This window comes from Prionailurus bengalensis, chromosome D1, assembly GCF_016509475.1.
Source record: "Prionailurus bengalensis isolate Pbe53 chromosome D1, Fcat_Pben_1.1_paternal_pri, whole genome shotgun sequence".
NCBI classification, from domain to species: Eukaryota; Metazoa; Chordata; class Mammalia; order Carnivora; family Felidae; genus Prionailurus; species Prionailurus bengalensis.
The window spans coordinates 39,185,694-39,207,259 of NC_057346.1; the positions used below are offsets into that span (position 1 = coordinate 39,185,694).

Genomic DNA, 21,566 nt, shown 5'->3' on the forward strand with positions numbered 1-21,566 from the left:
TGTATGTAGTATACAGAGCGATTTCAAACATGTAAAATGAACATACACGTAGGAAAAAAGAATAAAATTGTATCAACATTTTATCGGTGGTTGTTTCTGGGAATTGAATTCTAGATGATATGTTTCCCATTACATTTCTTTATTTTCCCATTTTTCTATACAGCACATGTATTACGTTTGACACGGGGAAGGGGGAGAATAGTTTTTCCCCCTTCTTTTTAATCTGTTTTTAACCCAATTAGCTTTAGTAAAATCCATACTGTTTAGTAGACAAATTCTAGAGAAATGATGAGCTTACCAAACTAGCATTGAAATTGTTGTCTCTGAGACTTTCGTCTACATGGTTCATTTACTAACCTTTACCTATACCTGGATTTATTTTTGTGTTTTTTGTTCTGTTTTGTTTATTAAGTAGCCTCCATGTCAACATGGGACTCGAACTCACAACTCCGAAATCAAGAGCTGCATGCTCTACTAACTGAGCCAGCCAGGCACCCCTATTTGTTTCTTTTTAATTTTTTTTAATGTTTATTTTTGAGAGAGAAGCAGAGTGTGAGTGGGGGAGGGGCAGAGGGAGACAGAGACACAGAATCCGAAGCAGGCTCCAGGCTCTGAGCTGTCAGCACAGAGCCCAATGTGGGGCTCGAGCCCACGAACTGCAACACCATGACCTGAGCCAAAGTTGGCCACTTAACCCACTGAGCCACCCGGGGGGGCCCCATTTGTTTGTGTGTTTTAATGGATGAACATACTTACACTAAGGGAAGGGTTAAGGTTTATAATATTTACCTCGAAGTAAAGACTCAGTAAACATGCCTTTGTTTTATCATGTTTCACACATTTAATAAAATAAGTTAAATCAGCAACTCAATGTATTCCAAATGTGCCAACTAAAAGTAAATATAATATTCTTCTTCCTTGTTTCCAGGTGCTTAGCAAACTTTGCCAATAGTCTTCCATTGCCTCGGCTTAATTTATAGAGGGGAATTAATACCAATAATTAGAATTACAGACTAATATACATTTTTTTTTACACATCTTAAACTGTGAAACAAGCTTGGGCTCTTTTTTTTCAGGCATCAGGAGAAGGAGGTTTCTTCTCGCTGGAAAAATGTATTCATCTTATCCTAGAGCAAAGAAAATAGTGAACAAATAAGCAAGTTTTTACTCTGGGGAAATGCTCTCAATCCCAACCCCCTTTTAATCTAAATTTGATTTCATGTTCCCAACAGCACTTCATTTGGTAGAGCAGAGTGCAAAAGCCACACCCGTGCGATCCAGCTAATTAAAGAACCTGCCGCTCAGTCTTTCGGACCCTCAATTCTCAGAGTACAGTGTCGCGACCAGCATCGTTGGTATCACGTGGGAGCTGGTTAGAAAGGCAGAATCCCAGAGCCCACCCCAGACCTACTGTATCGGAGTTTGAGTTTTAGTAAGACACCCATGGCATCTGTAGGCCCATTAAAGCTTCAGAAGTGCTGGGCTGGACAACTTTAGCTGCTGTTGTTATATGCCACACGACAAGAAAGAAAGGATACAAAGAAATGGATAAAACTTGTCGGTCTGAGGAAGGTAGCGGATGCTTCACAGTATCAAACAGAAACGTGTTTTAGAAGTACAATTAGATGATCGTGATTCTAAATTTAAATTTTAAGGCGCGTGTATTAAATGTTGGAAGAGTCACAACTACAATGACCATGTTGTTCATGAGGAAGAGAAAAAGAAGCACAAGTGAATAGGAAAAAGGTGGTGGTGAGGACCCGTTGAGTTATCTAACTGAAGTATACTCTGTGGGAGAAGTCCCTGGAAATATTGTAATCCGTGGAAAACCTGTCACTGAAAGCATCAGTTCGAAGCTGTTACACAATACATGCAACTTTGCATGATGAACACCCTAAAATCAATAGGTCCCCTCACTTTTCCCTCTAGTTTGCACTCTATTTAATTTAGCAGGCTCAAGTAGGGAAAACCATATACTTTTGTGGAGGGAGAGACACATGTGAGTTAGCAGCAAGATGATTCTGAACGTAGAGTAGGCATCCAACATGTACTTCCTGGTTCGTCATTCACTGGTCATTCTCATGACAAAAGGTGACTGCGGACCTACTTTGCCAGGCACCCTGCTAAGTATGTGGTCGTTAGTGGAAGAGACATGGTTTGTGCTTTCATGGAGTTTCTGATATGTATGCCTTACTGCTGATCAGGTTTTAAAAACTATCTGTGGATTTTGTTCATCTATGATATTTCTGTGCCTCGCGTCTACCTTTTTCATTGATACTGAGAAGAGTCTAATTCCTTGTTACCAATCTGGTTCACATAGAATGATCAGCTGTGATCTGTATAGCAGATAGTAGGATTTCATATGGCAAAACGCAGCTGATAACTTACAGAGATGAACCTAAGATAAATAATCTAAGATATATAGATTATAATAATTATAATCTGAGATTATATAGATATAATAACCTAAGATATTATGATCACTGTTAGTGCTTGACCTGGGCTGTCGATAGAGGCCTAGAGGCTGCTAGGAAGGAAGTGTGGATGAGTAAAAATGAGGGGGAGCAATAAACAAGTCTCTCTTAACTTGTACAGATGAAAATAATGCAATCATGGTCAAAATGAAACACATGTGTTTTTAATCTTATGTCCCCAACTGATGAATTGGGTCATCTATTGGACTTTTATGTCCTCAAGTGAAGGTAATTTGTTCTTCAAACCAGTCTTATAATATGGCATTTAGCAAATCATTCACTTTTTAAAATAAATTGCTTTGTGAGTTTTCTTGGAATGATGAATTTACCCACTATACTTAGAACCTGACAAATTGGGTGGAAAGTTGAAATAAACAGCCCCCAATGGGCAAGAGGCCCAGACATGAGCTGAATCAACATTACTTCAGGACACTGCTATCTTTGTGGATTTCGAGTAGAGCCGTCTCCCAGGATCCTAACCCCACATCCCCTCAGCCTGTTGAACCCCACCCACACTGGTTCCACCCTCGGGGTCAGTGACTAGATTCTCTGCCATGATGGCCCAGAGGTTAAGAGCATCATCCCAGAAATCAGACGGACCCAGGTTGGTAGTGCTGGCCTCACCACCTCCCAGACACAGGATCTTGAGTAATGTAATGTCGCTGTGCCTCAGTTTTCTCACCTGGAAAATGGAAATTAAAGCTCACATCTTATGTGAACATGTGGATTACATCGCTATATAAAACACTAAACTGTTGTGCCTGGCACATGGCAAATGGTGGCCACTAGTCCTTTATTATTGAACCCATGTCTCCATACTGGTCTTTTTTTGCTACAATGAGTCCCCTTTAGTAACCAGGGTTCTTTCTTTCTTTAGCCTTGTGTCTCTGTCTCTTAGTGACTGCATTTTTCTCCCTACTGAATCAGATCCTAGAGACGGCCTCCCAGGAGACCCTCCTCCTTTGTGCCACTTTTTCTGAGCTCTCACCCCACTCTTAGGTTCAACAGACACCCCAGCTCTTGGGCACAGTTTGACTCAGAGAGGCTCTAATAGCTAGTGGTTCAAGGCCCCTGGAGACTGGCTGTCTGGATTCTGATCTCGGAACCTCTACTCACTAGCTGATTGGCTCTGGGTAAATTATTCACCCTTTCTGTGCCTCAGTTTCCTAACCTATCAAGTGAATCGTACCTGTTTCCTGTGGTGGTTGTAAAAATTCAGGAGATTATTATACATAAGGAGTCTGGAATTATAAGGACAACACAGCATTACCCAAGCTTGGCATTTACCCACTTATCTCTTTTCATCCTAGGGTAACCTCCCATTTGTAGAGCTACTTTTAGGATTTGTAAACCGAATCTCAGGTCCCTAGAATATCTGGACACTGCTTACGCTTCCATGCCAAGACCCCTGCTTTCTCCACATCCTGCCACCAATTTCCTGGCAGACACTGACTATGACAGTGAGGAATGAATAATATTTTGTTTCCACCTTTATGTATGTCTGTGAGGAACGGTGCACTGGGCCCAGCTTGGTGGCCTTTTACCTCAACTGGGGTGACACCAAGGGAGCCAAGCAAAGTAGTAGTCTGATTCTTCCTTAATTCCCTCCTCTCCCTCTCCCCATTTCCACTGGTAAGCAAAGATCATCTGTCTGGAAAAAGGGCAACCCAAGATGCCTCCCCAGCGAGGCTGGCGGTGTGCCACAAAGGCCTCCTTAGATAAAAAGGAAAGGGTCAGGAGTACAACTCAGAGGATGAACTTCTATTGTAGCGGTGGGATAATTTGCTTAGCTGAATTGTTACTGTTTGAGTTCCACGCTGAGGTTACACGGCTAAGCTAAAGGCAACCTGAGAGAAGGAAACCAAAAGAAGATTGAATTCTGATTGAGAACTTGAAATAAAGCATGCACCGCTGGTCTGTGAACTAATCGGCGCCCTCAGGGGCTTCAGCAGAAGTCAGGAGTGTCCGGATCTTACTTCCCAGCCCTCCGTGCCTCGAATAGTACTTGGCTTGTGGCAGCATACTGTTTCTGCTCCGCAGTCCTGGCTTCAAGACTCCCACAGGGAGATTCCTTCTAATGCTCCAAATCCCTTCCAGGGCCACTGTCAATATTTTCAAAAGCAAGATGACAATTATTAGCTTCTTTTTAGCGCAAAATGTTTTACAAGTATTTATGTGGTCATTATTTTTCCAGTCATTTGGGTGGAGCATTATTTTGTGTGATTAATCAAACCACCCAAGGTCTTTAGTATTTGATCTTTTATTCCAGTTTGTTCATTCAGTTATCCCCCAGGCAATTAAACCTCTATAGTGCTATTAATTAGATAATTTAACTGGCCCTAAAGAAATAGATGAGAAGTCAATATAGAAACATGCATAACAAAACACAAAGGATCAGTAATAAATTAGTTAATACATAGACTTCATGCAGCCAACCCTATCTGATTCGGATTTATTTCCTAGAAGTGCAAATATTTCCAAAGATAATATAATTAAAAGCTACCGTATCACCAACTACATTCAACAATCTTCTAATACATTGCACTCGATGCTATTTAATCTCCCCTTGAAGTAAACAACCAGCTCACAGCAAAAACACCGTAGCAAAATATTCAGGACGTGACGACTACACATTGATACAAAGCAGACGGCAGTTTTAAGTCCTGACATCCTTCGGTAAGTATTGTTTTAGTTCATTGATTTGCACTGGATCGTCCTCCATATCCTAAAAGCATTTGTTTGGCTCTCGAGAGTCAATCAACAAGCTTTTGGTAAAAATCTACCATGCAGAAAACTGTGACCCAAGTCAAGTAAGGTTATTCAGGTTAGTGTCATGTGTTGTTTTTACCATTTCTGAAGCTGCAAATCTTAGTGCCAAGTATTCTCCACAGGTCCACGGCGGCCCACTGGTCTCCACGCTAACATTTGATTCCTCCCTAAAGGATTCTGTGTCATGTGGTGATCAGAGGCACGGTGTTTGGGTTCGGGGAGGATCTGGGTTTCAGCCTTTGCTTCACCACCTAGCAGTTGTATGACTTTGGGCAAGTCATTTAACCCACGATGTCTCAGTTTCCCCAGCTTTGAAATAGGGATGACACTTAGCTTGAAGAATTACTATAGGATTTGGATGAAATAAAGTGCTTTGTATTCAATAAATGGTAGCTATTAGTTTTACAGGGACAATAATCTTCCTATCCAAGCAGGGACTCAGATTCTATTTCCACAGGCACAATCCATGAGCTGACTCACCAAGCGGGTTGTCAGCGCTTGCCTCTCCCTCCCCACTCCTGAATGGAGTCGCTGAAGCTGGCAAGGTTAGATTTCCCCCCTCCCTCAAAGACCTTCGGTGAAGATTCCACAGTCTCCTTCTGTCAAGACCTTACAAAGTTTGAGCTGTTCCTTATACCTAACCTAAATCTTTCCGCACCGTTCCACCCAGTTTCCTCCTCTTCTATCCTGTCTAGAGACAGAAAAGAGCTGCTCTCTAGCCTCTGGGTAATATGCTCTCAGATTTAGGAGTTCACAGATATTTATTAGATACCCCCTGTGTACAACTGGTAAGACACCAAGGAAATAGGGGCGCCCTGGTGGCTCTGTCCGTTAGGGATGTGACTTTGGCTCAGGTCATGATCTCACAGCTCGTGGGTTCGAGCCCTGTGTTGGGCTCTGTGCTGACAGCTCAGAGCCTGGAGCCTGCTTCGGATTCTGTGTCTCCCTCTCTCTCTGCCCCTCCCCCGCTCACCCTCTGTCTCTCTTTCAAAAATAAACAAACATCAAAAAAAAATTTTTTTTTAAAGAAACCAAGGGAATAGATTTCGTTTTGTTCCACATTGTGGGAAGTTCTGGCCAATGAAAAACCATTTGAAATCAGGAGGCAGAGGGGCGCCTGGGTGGCGCAGTCGGTTAAGCGTCCGACTTCAGCCAGGTCACGATCTCGCGGTCCGTGAGTTCGAGCCCCGCGTCAGGCTCTGGGCTGATGGCTCGGAGCCTGGAGCCTGTTTCTGATTCTGTGTCTCCCTCTCTCTCTGCCCCTCCCCCGTTCATGCTCTGTCTCTCTGTGTCCCAAAAATAAATAAAAACGTTGAAATCAGGAGGCAGAATGTAGAAATGTAGAAATTTAATGTAGAAAAACCACGTTAAATTTGATAGAAAAATCATACTAATCTAATACTAAGCTTTCAAATGCAATCACAGGAATATCTGGAGGTTTACAAGTTACGGGGGAATACACCTCAAATGTAAATGCAGATGTTCAGTAATGTGTGACAAAAAATCAAAGCAAAATGTAGTTATGTGTAAGTATTTATTGTACTCAGGGAAAGAGGCTGCTGGAAAAAAAAAAAACAGCACTGCTTTGATTTGACTTGATGTTTGGGTGAAGAAGTTACAGATGGTGATATGTTCAACTGGAGAAAAGCAAGCCTAGAGGGGAACCTGGGTGTCTCAGTCGGTTAAGCTTCCGACTTTGGCTCAGGTCACGATCTCACAGTTTGTGAGTTCGAGCCCCGCATCAGGCTCCGTGCTGACAGCTCGGAGCCTGGAGCCTGCTTCAGATTCTGGGTCTCCCTCTTTCTCTGCCCCTCCCCGGCTTGTGCTCTGTCTCTTTCTCTCTTTCTCTCAAAAATGAATAAGCATTTTTAATTTTTTTTTTTTTTTTAAAAAGCCTAGAAAGAAGCACAAGTGCCTTTTGAAGCAGCTTCTTGAAAGAGAAATCCAACTCCCTCAGTTCTGGGCATGTGCATTCCAAGAGGAGGAAGAAAAGACAAAGAGGGGAGGAGGGCCAGGGAGACCACAGGGCTGGCACACAACCTGGAAAGGAAAGGGCAGCTGAGAGGAAGCAATTCAATCCCTTCTGGAAGCTCAGAATCTTCAGGAGCATCTTCTTCCCTCCTCCCTTCTCTGCCCCCAACCCCTTCTACTCAGAGACCTTTCTAGGTGTGTGTTTGTCCTGAATGTTAAGGTTACTAAACCATGACTTTATGCTAGAAATTTTAGCCAGGAGGACCTGGCCTGGTCTTTCAGGGAAGATAAGTTTGCCCTTCAAAAATATTTTCGTTCCCTTCAGCTGTCTCTGCTTATGAGTAATGAACATTGGAGCTTGAAAAGCCAGTTTAGAGCCATATCATACAGGCTTCCTTTGTGTAAATATCGTCAAGAGATTTGACCGCAGGAAGAAAAATTTAAGCAATTTAAATTCATCTTTGGTGACTCCTAGGCTCTGTAATTACCTTAACGTGCCTTTAGTGTCTAGGAAATTCCTTTACATTGTAGGTACACAAAATATTTTTGTTGAATGAATTAATGAATAACAAACATATCCACACTTGCTGAGCGATGTTTTACATTTTCTAAATTGGTACTAAATGTAATAAATAAACAAAGCTGAAAATTAAGTTTTTATGCATTCTGGGACATACAGACACAAGTTAATGGATTTGGCAGGACACTTGGGAAAGTCATTGCAAAAGGTAATGTTGTGTAACAGAAAACTAGTAAGTGTTATTAATCAGATTTTTCATGATTACTATAACCTCTGCAGGTTGTAGCCAGGAAAATATAAAAGCCCTTGCAACTTGAAAACATTAAATTAAAACATTAATGTATTTCCACAAAGTCCTCTGCAGAAGTTCTTAGAAATGTCGAAATAGTTTTAAGATAAATGGTAAAATGATAAATGATAATACCTGTTTCACAAGCTTACCTCTTCATTTTAAAAAGTTGTAAGGAGGGGGGAAATCTTCAGGGAGTCACTAAGAATATGTGAATGATGATATAGGCTAATTCTTACCTATCCAGAACGTTCCATAAGTTGGAACTTTCCCATGAGTTCCATTCTCTTTTTTTTAATTTTTTTTTTTACAGTTTATTCATTTGTTTGAGAAGAAAAGAGAGAGAGAGAGAGAGAGAGAGAGAAGGATGGGCAGAGAAAGACGGAGAGAGAGAATCCCAAGCAGGCTCCCCGCTGTCAGTGCAGAGCCCAATGTGGGGCTCGATCCCACAAACCATGAGATCAGGACCTGAGCCGATAATCAAGAGTTGGACACTTCACTGGCTGAGCCACCCAGGTGCCCTCCTCCACCCCCCAAACTCCATTCTCATCTGACAGAAGATTTGAGCAGAAAATGGCATTTGTCAGGATGATGAGACTGTTTTTGAGTAGAGGCCAGACCCTGTCCTTCTCTGGCAGGAATGTGTAAATCCTCGGACAACTGTTCTACCTCAAGTTTGAACTTAACTTGAGGCAGAACTTGGAAAAGATTGTGACAGCTTTTCTTTTCCTGAAGAGAATACTATCTGCTACCAATACCATCTCAATAATAATAACCTCAGAAAACATAATCTTGTGTTTAATATTTTTAAATTTTTTTAAACATTTATTCATTTTTTTGAGAGACAGAGAAAGACAGTGCGAGCAAGGGAGGGGCAGAAAGAGAGGGAGACACAGAATCTGAAGCAGGCTCCAAGCTCTGAGCGTTAGCACAGAGCCTAACGCGGGGCTCGAACTCGCAAACTATGAGATCATGACCTGAGCCGAAGTCAGATGCTTAACCGACTGAGCCACCAGGTGCCCCAATAATCTTACGTTTTAAAAGAGACATTATAAGCCAATGGCTGAGAGCAAGGACATCAGCTTCTGAAAAGCCTTTCGCACTGTGTGACAAAGGGTAAGTCACTGTACCTCCCTGAGCCTCAGCTTCCAGATCTGCAAAATGGGAATAATAAGAGTGCTGGGTCATTGCAAGGGTTGAAAGATATAATTTATAAAAACCGCAAAAATATGATAGTAATACTATTAGTTACTAATAATACTTATTATGATTACCGCCACCATCATATATATGTAGATGCCCTGGACCCACACCTACCCCTTACCCCAGCCTCCAATGCTTCTCACTGAGCCCACCTATCTCTGTACAAGGAGCCAGGAAAGAATCAAAATCCCCGAGAAGAGAGGGCTAAGCAGCCTGGAAGCCCATGTTTCCTGTGGTCACTGATGTCCTTCCCCAGATCCAAGTAAGGGGTAACAACCACCTGGGATATCTCGCCCATGTCAACGTGGTCACAACTCTTTTTGTTGTTTGTTTTATTTTTGAGAGAGAGACAGAGTATGAGACGGGGAGGGGCAGAGAGAGAGGGAGACACAGAATCCGAAGCAGGCTCCAGGCTCTGAGCTGTCAGCACAGAGCCAGACGCAGGGTTCCAACCTCTGAACTTCGAGTTCCTGACCTGAGCAGAAGTCGGGCTCTTAAACGACTGCACCACCCAGGCCCCCCCGTCGTCGCAACTCTTAGTAACCGCTGCCACAACACGACCACATGAACAACTAGGTAGCTCATTTCGCTGAAGGCCCCAGAAGACAAACCTGAATCTCCTACTGCCACCCAAACAAAAGTATTCCAAACTAAGGGCAATGTTTACTCCGTTACACGTCCATAAAACCTATGGGGCGCCTGGGTGGCTCAGTCGGTTAAGCAGCCGACTTCGGCTCAGGTCACAATCTCACAGACTGTGAGTTCGAGCCCCGCGTCGGGCTCTGTGCTGACAGCTTAGAGCCTGGAGCCTGTTTCAGATTCTGTGTCTCCCTCTCTCTGACCCTCCCCCGTTCATGCTGTCTCTCTCTGTCTCAAAAATAAATAAACGTTAAAAAATTAAAAAAAAAAACCTAATTAATGCATCTTAGACTTCTTATTTACTTCCTTCAACCCAAGAAAAAGAAAATTTTGATCTTACACCGATTTCACTCAACCAGAGGAAAAGAGAAAAAGCACAGAAATAACTAAGTCCACTGCTTCTGGGCACTTCCATAATTGTCATCATTAGTTCGGTCACAAACAAAACATGCTATGATTTAAGTTGCCTGACGTCAGGCCAACCCCCCTCTTGATAAATGGCCTAAGCTCTTTGGTAAGTTCACCCTTTGCTACGTGGCCTGGCGTTTTGGTGCTTTATCGACGGTTGAGGGAAACTCCAGCCTGGATGCTTACTGAAATCTCACTTCCCTCAATCCGATTGTGGTGAGAGGATGTGGAATTCAAACAAACCCAATTAATGCATCCCTTGCTACACAAATATGCTTGCGTGCATGCATATATACCTTGGGGTCCCTAGAATTTAGATTTAGATATTTAGAATTCAGATATTTTTAGATTTTCTTTAATGTCTATTTTTTTTGAGAGAGAGGGAGAGAGAGATAGAGAGACAAAGTGAGAGCAGGGGAGGGGCAGATAGAGGGAGACACAGAATCCAAAGCAGGCTCCAGGCTCCAAGCTGTCAGCACAGAGCCCAAAGGGGGGCTCAAACTCATGAACCGCGAGATCATGACCTGAGCCGAAGTTGGAGGCTTAACCGACTGAGACACCCAGGCGCCTCCTAGACTTGGGTATGTCTAAGAAATAGTATAGATTGTTTATCTATAGTCATAAATTCAAATATATATAATACATGTATATATTATATATATATCTGTATATATGTAGATGTATGTATACATATATGTAGACATATATATATCTGTATATATATGTATATATATAATGTATCTACTAGTTAGACATTTTATTTAAAGCAGGCCAGAGGTAAGAAATAATTGGCTCTCCTACTCTTATTTTGTTCTACTTTTGTTGGAGGCATGGATACCAGAGAAACACATTTTTTCCCATTTCCACCATGAAAGGAGAAAATCTGCAGTGGACGTGTGAACATAGCTTGTGAAATGCCCCACTTGACTGGGGAACTTCACACGCAAGGGGAAACAGAGTGGGCAGGCCAGCTAGGGTGGCATAACCCAACTCCAGTCACCGCTGCCAGCTGTGAACGTCAACTTGGTCGTCACATCTCTCTTTCTCCTCCCTTCTCCCTCTTCACCCAACATAATCTAAACATCTAGATTTGTGTGTAAAAAGTCCTGATTTTTGAAATGTTGACAGCTGGTTCATATATTCAAAAATTACAATGCAGAACAAATAAATATGTCTATCTGCTTGCAAGATGAACCCACCAGAGGAGTCAACAGTTAGGGATCCTGACCCAAACTAAGATACCCCCGACAGCCTCACTAGATGTGGGACGTGGTGATCTGGAGTGGGTATGGAGGGTGGCTCTCTGGTTTTGGACTTGGACATGAGGCCACGTCATGCATTGGGATAGGTGATATATAGGAAGGAATAAACCGAGGAGAAGCATGAGTTTTGTTTGGGACGTGCTGATGTTGGACATGGGACATCCACTAAGAGAAACTTAGCCTGGGGACACAGATTTCAGACACAGGCACATCATAATGAGGTAGTGGTAGAAAGAGTGGGAATAGCGGTGATGATCCAGGGAAAGCCAATGGAACACGATTTAGAAAACTGTGGGTAACACCCTGATAAACACTAATATTCGATGACGAGGATGTGTGGGAGAAAGTTCTTAAAGGAGGATGAAAAGAAACATGCAGAGAAGTGAGAGAAGAATAAGGACATTTTAGTATCAAGGAGTGTGAGGAAGAAACAAGGTGTAAGGAGAGAACTCATCTATGAGTTGACATATCAACTATGTCTCATGTTGCAGAAATCTCAAGCCAGTCAAGGGCAGAACAGTACCTATGGGACTTAGTCATAACATGTCACTGGAAACACTATAGTGCATAAAACCCAATGGGATTTGAGGGTCAGACCTGAGTTTGGAATCTGGTTTTGCCACTTAAAGCATCACCTTGGACAGCAAAAACCTCTCAAAATCTCAGTTTTCTCATCCATAAAATGGGGATCATAATACCTACATCACATGGCTTTTATGAGGATTTGTAGTAAGCAAAATAAAGCCCCCATCCTCATGTAGCTTATGCGGGAGAGGTCGTCAATAAAGAAGTATACAAATAAATACTTAATTACAGGTAGCAATTTTTTAAAGAGCGGAAAGAAGAAAATGGTATAGAACATTAGAGAGTAATTGGAGGAGTGGGTAGTCTCTATTTTAACCTGGTAGAGATGTTACCTCCAAGAAGGTGACATTTGAGCTGAAACTTGAAGGAAAGGGGAGAAGGACATTTGATGGTCTGGGCGAAGCGTAAAGGTTCTGAGGTGGGAAAGGGTTTGGCATGTTCCAGAACATCAGGAAAATCTGTGTGGCTACGGTGGGGTGGGGAAGCATAAGGGTTGACTTCAGAAAGTTGAGCAGACCACACAAGGGGACTGGGATTTCGACTAAGAAGAATAAGGAGCCATCGGAGAGTTCTGAGTATGGAGGTGATGTGCGACGAGTTATGTTGTGAGAGCTCCCTCTGGGTTCTGTGTAGAGAACAGAATGGGGGGGACAGCAGTAGAAGCTGTAATAGGATGCTACTACTGGGCTTGGAAGACATGAAAGGGGCTTGGACGAGGTTGCAGTTGGGGAGATTTAGGATGTATTTCCAATGTAGACTTAACAGGATTAGCTAAGGGACTGGATAGGAAGTTTGAAGATTTGACTTTTAGATATTGGGCCTAAGCAATGGAGTGGATGGTGATGTCATTTCCTGAGATGGGGAAGAGCTATTGAAGGGTGGTGTAGAATAAGAGTCCTGTTCTGGACACGTTAAGTTTGAGAGGCCTAATGGACACCCAGGTGGGAAGTTAAGTTATGCTTTGGGGATCTGAGGGGAAAAGAGGCCAGAGATACAAATTTTGGAGTCATGAGCGCAGCGGGGCTGGATGTGATCGCTCAAGAAATGAATGTAGGGCCTGTGACTGAGCTCTCCAAAGTTTAGAGGTGAGGAGGAGAGACAGCCAGCAAAGATGACAAAGAGTAGCACCAGCAAAACCAGGAGACTGGAGCATGGTGACCCGGAGGCTAAGTGGACAACGTCTTTTCAAAGGGAAGGAGTCAACAATTCTGTCAGGTGCTACAGAGAAGTTGAGTGTGATGAGTTTGGGGGCTGTATTTGACTTTCAAGATCATCGGATTTGACCTTCAAGAGGAAGGTCACTCACCATCTGGAAACGAACAGTTTCCTTGGATTCACGGAAACAGAAGCCTATTTGCAATGGGCGAAGGAGTAAACAGTAAGGGCAGCAGTGGAAGCAACGGGTCTAGTGTGCTTACCGTTAACATGTAGGAATAGCTGCTATGGGCGCCGTACTAGCCCCTAAAAATTTTACGCAGAGGTCTGCGTGTATGGGACAAGCTGTGCTCTCCAGAAAGAGAAGTGATCGCTTTCATCATGTATTCAAAGGAGTCTGTCACTGTCACTGGAAACCCTGCAGTAGGAGGCTCAGTGGCTGGCCCAGAGCGACAACACTCAGACTAAGCACCCTCCCTGTGCCAGTTCCCTGTTGTGGCCAAGGACCCAGGGCTGCCGGCCTTATTCATTTTTTTTTTTTTTTTTTTTTTAAGAACAGAAAAAGAAAAAAAAAATCAGTAGTTCCTGTTTTCCATAAGCAAAGCCCCTTTAAAACTTAACCTTCCATCGCTTCTCGGGCTTTTGGCTCAGATCAAATGCAGTGTGTGTTCTGGTCAGTTAAAATACCTGGTAAGTCCTCTACCTGAGGACAATACGTTAAGTGGATTTGGGGAGCAGGGAGGTGGAATAGGAGCTCTCTCCGTCCACACATCGAGCTGGTATCGCAGTATCTCCAGGGATGGTGGACCCAAAATAAATAAATAAACGAAGATAAAAATAAAAATATATAAAACTTTAATCTTCCAGAGTCTGTTCTCAGTCTGGACTACAAGACCCACCCCCTCCCCCCGTGCGACCTCTGTTGGCTGTTTCAAAAAATGCAGCCCAAGCATTTCTATTTTATAGGAAGGATATTTGCAAAGATTGCTTAGAAAAAGGAATTTTTTATAAATCATATCATATTTCCTAATCACTTATATTGTCAAAAAAATCAATTGTAACCAGAACAATAATACAATATCTAGCTAGTATATACATTATAGAGTTATAAGCGCGTATATGAAATAACCCCAGAATAAAGTGTAAGACTTAAAAATTTTGTTAACCACTAGGGAAATTGTACATATAGGCAGAGTTCCAGAGAAGCAGTTTAGTAGAAGCATTCTGCATCCAGACTTTATATTTTCCTTCCAGACACAGTATCAGTAAAACTGGCCATTTTTGCTGGTCTCTCCTTTCGTAAGAATGGGCAATAGAGGAGGCCTAAAATCCGTTTGTATGGCTGGTTCTGTGATGGAAAGTGGGGAAAAAAAATTGGAGAGTCTGAAAAAATGCACTTCTGGGCCTGCAGCATCAGCTCTTGGGAATCCTTAGAGAATTTGGGCCCCGCTGCGGATTCAACAATCCTCCTCAGAAAATGTCAAGTTTTCTGAGTATAGGAGTCACATCTTACAGTTCTTTTCTTTCCTCTAGGAATGCTGGCACCCAAGAGATTTGCAATAAAAACCTGATTGTTTGAAGAGCATGAAATGTGCACCCAGTAGTCACTGAGAAGGAATCACGAAAACGAGGGGCTCCAGTGGTTCCAAAATAACATCTGTGAGGGATTCTGGGCTTCTAGAGCTTATCTTTTCCCAAACCATCAATGAGAACTATCAATACCCAGACCCTATAACCCATAAACTATGTGCATATACAATAAAATTCTTGGATGGTTTTTTGACCTGTTTATTTTAAATTTTTTTTTTAATGTTTATTTATCCTTGAGAGAGAGACAGCATGTGCATGAGTAGGGGAGGGGCAGGGGGAGGGAGACACAGAATCCGAAGCAGGCTCCAGGCTCCCAGCTGTCAGCACAGAGCCCTACACGGGGCTTGAACTCACGAACCGCAGGATCATGACCCTAGCCAAAGTCAGACACTCAACCGAGTCACCAGGCACCCCGATTTTTTGACCTGTTTAAATGACTTCGATTCTTCTGGGTCAGCGATTTTTCAAATTGGTCCCTGCGCCATCAGCCTCAACATCAACCGTGAACTCCGTAGAAATGCAAATTGTGCCCATTCCCCACCCACCCCCCAACTACTGAGCCAGTTACTGTAGGAATGAGTCCCAGCATTCTGCTTTTAACATGCTCTCCCAGGTAATTCTGATGAAATCTAAACTCTGGGAACCACTGTTATTGGTCCTACCTATATTGATAAAGATTGAAGATGTTATTGTGCTTTTCCTGGCAAAAATTCTACTTCTCATTAAATTAAATAACTCCACCAAAAATGTGGGGCAGCAATGTAGATGCTGATGCCCAGCTCATTTTTTTCCTAAATACAAGCTTATTTGCACAGAGGTGAACTAATTATAAAATTAGCTCAAGAATTTCCCAAGGATCCATTTTTCTTCTGATAGTCATGGTTTTGTAATCAATAAAATAATCACTCTCCCATCAAATAGGTAATTTCAGTTTCATTTCAGAACTACACCTCATTTGTCACTGAGATTACCTGCAGGTGGGTTTTTAATGTGGCATTCGTCTCTTTTAATATAAAGTTCTTCTTCCAGTACTTCCTTAATTCGCTTATGTGGTTCTGAATACAAGAATTTCTTCCCTGTAAAGACATTAATCAAATTAGTTACTTATCATAAATTACGCCCAACTTGCTGGCCATTATGCCCACTGAATAACTATTTTCTAAAAGGACACATCCTTCCATACAGAGAGCAGATGATTTCCCCCTGAGACTCTATTTTGGAAAAATCCCTTTCATTGTAATTTTTGGTTCTTTTGGGACTTTTTGCTGTCACATAATTCCTGAACTTTTGTGGTGAGTTTCAGATACCTCTTTTCAGGTATTATGAAGAAATAGATGGAGTTTCCTTCGTTAGCTTCAAGATAACTCATTTATTCAATAAATCCCTTTTTTTTTTTTTTTAGTTTATTTTTTGAGAGAGAGAGAGCAGGGGAGAGGCAGAGAGAGAGGAAAGGAGAGAGAGCATCCTAAGCAGACTCCACACTGTCAGCACTGAGCCCGATGTAAGACTCAAACTCATGAACCGTGAGATCATGATCTGAGCCGAAATCAAGAGTCAGACACTTAACCAACTGAGCCACCGAGAAGCCCCTATTCAATAAACCCTTAGTACAGACCTACTCTGTGCCAGGCATTTGGCTAGGGGCAGAGGACCTAGCAATGAATAAGACACATGTGTGCATGAAGTTTATAATCCAGATACATGACACAGAACAGCCCCAGCATTATTTAATCATTACTTTTAGAGATCAACCTGAATTGTAGTAATGAACCACACATGGACATATGACTTTTTCCTGGCCTCTAAGCCTGGCCCTGTAGGATATCACTGCTATTGTGGAGGACTGGATTATTTGTTCTAAGCACATTAGCAATATTTCTTCTGCTCACCCCCCGCCCCGAGCTCTGTGCTGACACTGTCTTCCCCAGTCTCTCCTGTCAGCCCCACTCTCTTGGTCTCTGGGCTTCATCATGGCCCTTCTGTCCGTTCCCACCTCAAAGCCTTTGTACATTCTATTTTCGGCCAGAACTGCCTTTCTCCTAATATTTTTGCCTGGGTAATTTCGACTCAAACTTCAAGTGCAGGCTAAAACGTCAGTTCTTTGGGGAAACTTTCCCTGACTCTACAATCTTGAAATGTCCCTGGTTACTTTTTCTCATAATACTCTCTGTTCTTTTATTCCATTTATTACAATTTGTATATGGCTTCATTTGCTTTATTTGCCATTATTTACGTAACTACTGGTTGAATATATGCCTTCCTTACCAGACCATACATACTGTAGGGCAGGAATGTTGTCTGTTCAGTCCATCCGAGTCCTAGAACACAATCTGGCACAATAATAGACCAAATATGTGTTCAAGCAGAACTCAGCATGGTTAAATTAGATAGAGTTCAAAGACTATTCTTGTGCATGAATTCCAATGCAGCCTTGTCAATGTAAGGGAACAAATAGTTCTAATCTTAATACTCAAAAGCTCAATCCAAGGAACCATGGAAAACCTAAACAACCAAATACTTTAGCTATTTTAAGATGTGACTTTAACTCACAATAGGATGTGCCTCATCTTTTCCAGACTAACCGCCACACTGGTGAATAGATTTGACTTGTGTACAGACGGGTCCAAATGGGGTAATAGACCAGTTGCCTCTGGCTATGTGGGTCATTCCTGGTCATGAAAACTCAAACATGCCCTCAAACACGAACAAGGTAAAATTAGACACTTTCTGGGTCTCACGTTTGTTTCCCCAAAGTTAGGAGTCCTATGAATGGGAGGTGGCAGTTAGCATTACTCAGTCTTAACTTTGGTTTAAATGTTTTTGGCTAAATTAGGAGCTGAAGGAAGGAAAGTGTGTAGGAACCATGGCTAAGAAGGAAGACAATCCTGTAACCGGTCAGTAGTACAGAAGAGATCACCTGCTCTAAGTTCAAGTCTCTTGACGAATTTCAGCTGTGCTGCTACAAGAGTTTCTGGAGGAAATCATTAAAGGTTTTGAGGAACTGTTAAAAATTATAGTGGTAAAGAGCTTAGTCTAGGCAAATATTCCCTGCTCCAAGAAGGAAGGAGGAAAGGAAGAAAGGAAGGAGGGAAGGAAGGAAAAGAAAGAAGGAAGGAAAAAAGGAAAAAGGAAAAAATTCTACAAACTCTGACATAGCATCTTCAACATTTTGAGTGGGTTAGTCAACAGATGGCTTGTGAGTCACAGACAATGAAGAACAGTGATCACCAAGTTTTAAGGACCTACTTAAAACAATGTTATTCCAGACTAAATGGCTTTCTTTTGTTAAGAGCTAATTAACAATTGCTATAATTTATTGAATGCGACCATACATATATTATTAGCATCTTACATATATTATCTCTCTTTCTCAAAATCACTCTATGGGCAGGGATAATTATTCCTAATTTGATAGTTGAGAAAGCAACTCTCAGAAATCGCAAAACTAGTCATAAAAATTAAAAGCCAAGCCTACCTGATTCCCAAACCCCAGTTACTACACTAGCTAGATTAGGGGGATGTTGTAGCCATAATGTATCTGCATTTCAACAAAGGCATTTGATAAAGTGTATTTGTAGGAGGCAGAGCAAAGATCAGGGTCTTCTAGAGGCTCTACTCGGAACTCTTGGAACCACCTCCTAATTTGGATATAGGAATTGCCAATAAATTCACCAAATGTGAGAATGGCACAGACTTGCTGAGTGGCAAACTCAGGACTCAAAGGGCTGCTTGCATACCAGGAACGAAATGCTAAATTTCATAAAATGGTATTGATGGAGATAAATACACTAACTTGTTTTTAGGACGAGACAATTAACTGCATAAATATAAGGTAGGAAAAGTTTCCAAATGTTTTCAATTGGACGAAAGAGGAAAGAGAAACTAAGGATGTCATAGACTGCATTTGTTATGTATATTAATAATACAATGTGCCTGCCAAAATAGCTAATGTGATCCTGGATCCATTTAATAGAAGCATAAGGGTCAGCTCAAGGGAGGTTATGGTCCACCACACTAGCCTCATCTGATCACATCTGGAATACTGGATTCAGTGATTTAATAAACTGGAGAATGTTGGAAGAGGTTAGCCAGCACGGTGAGAGAGCTCCAAAGAATTTTAAAGATGACACTGAAGTCTATGAAAGATTTGGTGGCTGCTCAAATATCCACCTTCATACAATTTAAGGGTGTTTCATTGGAAAAGGACCTCATTTCGTCTCTGTCTATTTCAGATCAGATCTGTGATGAGGGAGTAGAAACTACAGAGAGATTGAAGACCTTTCCAAAAAACATTTGAAAATTGAATGGGTACTTCATGTGGGTGTGAATAGCCTGGCTCTACTTAGGCTGAGGCCCTCAGAGAAGATTCTCCGGAAGGCTGAAGCAAGAACTCCACATGCCCCACCCCCGACTTTGTGAGTTCCTGAAAGTTTGGACACATGCCTTAATTCGTTACTCACTTCTCTGCAGCTTGCCCAATGCCTGGCATGCAGTAAGGAAAATTCCCAGACGGAATTTTAGTCAGAATAAGGATGTACTTAAATATACTGTATACTTAAACATACTAGATTTCATTGCTTTAAGTAAGACCCCTGCATGCTGTTGATAATAATCCAAGGAATGTGGGGCTGATGCTGAGGGAAGAGGCCCTTTCATTAGGAGACACAGGTTCTGCGGGTCCTTAATGAGGTGTCCTGGGAGCAGTGTGTGGCCCCCTGAGACAGGGGAGCTGAGCCCACCCCTCCCTCCTGGGGTCCCCCTGGGCACCAAAGGAACTGCTAGAGCCTGAGGCCGGTCCCTAGAGAGGCAATCAAGGAGGCAATGCAGAAGGGCTAGAAACTGCTGGTGTTCCTCTTTTGGCCTATGATATTCACCATCATCATTCCTCAGCACTCACTGAAAACCTGTAGAGCACAAGTGGGCTGTGAAACATCTGTAAATTCGAGGAACAACATGGATGAGTGCTGAGGTCTGGAGCAGACTCAGGTTTCAGCCAGGTTGGTGGTGACTGGACCAGAGCTGCCTTTACTCACTTGAATATTGTTTGTGTGTTCGGCAGGGCAAAGGAGGAAACCGTGTGTTGAAATGGGGCCCATAATTGTGAGATTCTAAAAACCTCAGGTAGTAACAATTGATGAACTGAGAGTCCAACAGATGTGAGTTTAAGTGTTTTAAGTATTTCTCCAGCATTGACTGAACGACTGTAGGACAGTCACTTCATTTCCTCTAATCTAGACCTCAGTTTCCTGGTCTGTAAAATGAAGGAATTGGCAAAAATGATCTACGTATTTCTGTGTGTGTGTGTGTGTGTGTGTGTATAATTTATATATATACAGATTATAAATGTCTATACATTTTATTATATAGAAATTAATATATATTATTTAGATATAAATAATAATTCATATACAATATATAATACATAATTGTACATAACATATAGAATTATATAGCAATATATTAATATATAATACGTATTTTATATATAAATATATTTATATTATTTACATATACTTAGTATATAAAATAATTTGCATTATTTATATATATTTATTATATATAAATATATAAATATATTCTTATATATTTATTATATACAATTTTAAATTTATATTATATTTTACAGATTTTTATAATTATAATTTTATAATTTTCTATGCAGATTTTATATTTACAATTTTATAATTTATACACATGTATACACACACACACACACACACTTTTTTTTCAATACTTTCCAGGCCAATGCCACTACCTATAGGTTGGAGGCTACTTGGGCTCAGAGAGCCTTTTGTGAAGCAGGCTTTGGGGAAAGGGACCTGATCCTCTCGACCACAGTGCCATCAGCTCCCCTGCCTTTGCCGAAACGGCAGCTCTGCCCCCTCCCTCCAAAACCCTCCTGGCCCCAGCCAGTCTCACTGCGGTTTCCCCCCAGTTCCCATTTCACGCGTTCTGCACGCCACACGTCCCTCCGCGCCGGGTGCGCGACTGGAGGGGAACTCACGCTGTTTGCAAGACTCCTGGGGTCCGCCGCCGCCGGGCTCCCCTCGCGCCCCGCACCCCAGTCCCGCCGGCGGCCGAGGCTGCTCCCCGTCGCGGCCCGGCTCCGGCGCCGCCACCGAGGTCACCGCCACCGCTTCCTCCCGCCTCATGCCGCGGGGATCTTCGCCGGCTGCCCCCGGCCTTCTCCGCTCCTCCGCGCGCTACCTAGGGAACGCCGGGCGTCTCCGGTTGCCATAGTGACTGCGGATCCTCGCGGCTGCAGAAGTTCTCAGCGTGCTTCTCCAAGGCCCTAGGTGTCCCGCGCCCCCAGGGCGGCCCTGAAGTTAGGGAGCATCGATTACCTACCCACCAAAACAAAGGACTTTCCATTAGGCTTTCGTTTGTTTCTCACTCCCACTTCGCAGGAGTAGCTTTACTATTCCCAGGTAGGGAAACTGAGATTCAGGAAAGCTAAGGAAATTGTCCGAGGTCACAGGCCCAAAGAATAGATCACCCCCTGGAGCAGGTAGGAGTAGGAGCAGGTACTAGACAGGTGAGTTCAGGGTAAGGTCGCTAGTTTCACGTGCGTTGAGCTCATCCTGTCTCGCTCCCTGCTACACACGTGATCAAATAAATGCATGTGGCGGATCCCAAACTTTTGGATTCTAAGTTGTTTTTAAACAACTCTTGTAGTTTTCATGCACTTTTGTATTCACAAT

At 42.5% G+C, this 21,566-nt stretch overlaps 1 protein-coding gene and 1 non-coding gene across 3 annotated transcripts; one reads left to right on the top strand and one right to left on the bottom strand.

Annotated features, from left to right (window-relative positions):
• Positions 1 to 817: 817 nt before the first annotated feature.
• CD1H11orf97 (chromosome D1 C11orf97 homolog) lies at positions 818 to 21,174 on the bottom strand. 2 transcript variants are annotated; one of them, XM_043579922.1, is made up of 4 exons: positions 20,870 to 21,174; positions 15,837 to 15,941; positions 4,384 to 4,576; positions 818 to 1,127 (listed from the first exon to the last, which is right to left on the bottom strand). In XM_043579922.1, exons 1-3 carry the CDS (start codon positions 21,015 to 21,017, stop codon positions 4,398 to 4,400), a joined length of 432 nt encoding a protein of 143 aa, XP_043435857.1. In that variant the 5' UTR covers positions 21,018 to 21,174; the 3' UTR covers positions 818 to 1,127; positions 4,384 to 4,397. The 2 variants fall into 2 exon arrangements, with proteins under 2 accessions (XP_043435857.1, XP_043435858.1); XM_043579923.1 differs by having other exon boundaries at positions 4,451 to 4,576; positions 20,870 to 21,171.
• On the top strand, positions 13,902 to 14,088 carry LOC122484612. Its single transcript, XR_006297668.1, has one exon. It is a non-coding gene; the product is annotated as a U2 spliceosomal RNA (small nuclear RNA).
• Positions 21,175 to 21,566: the final 392 nt, after the last annotated feature.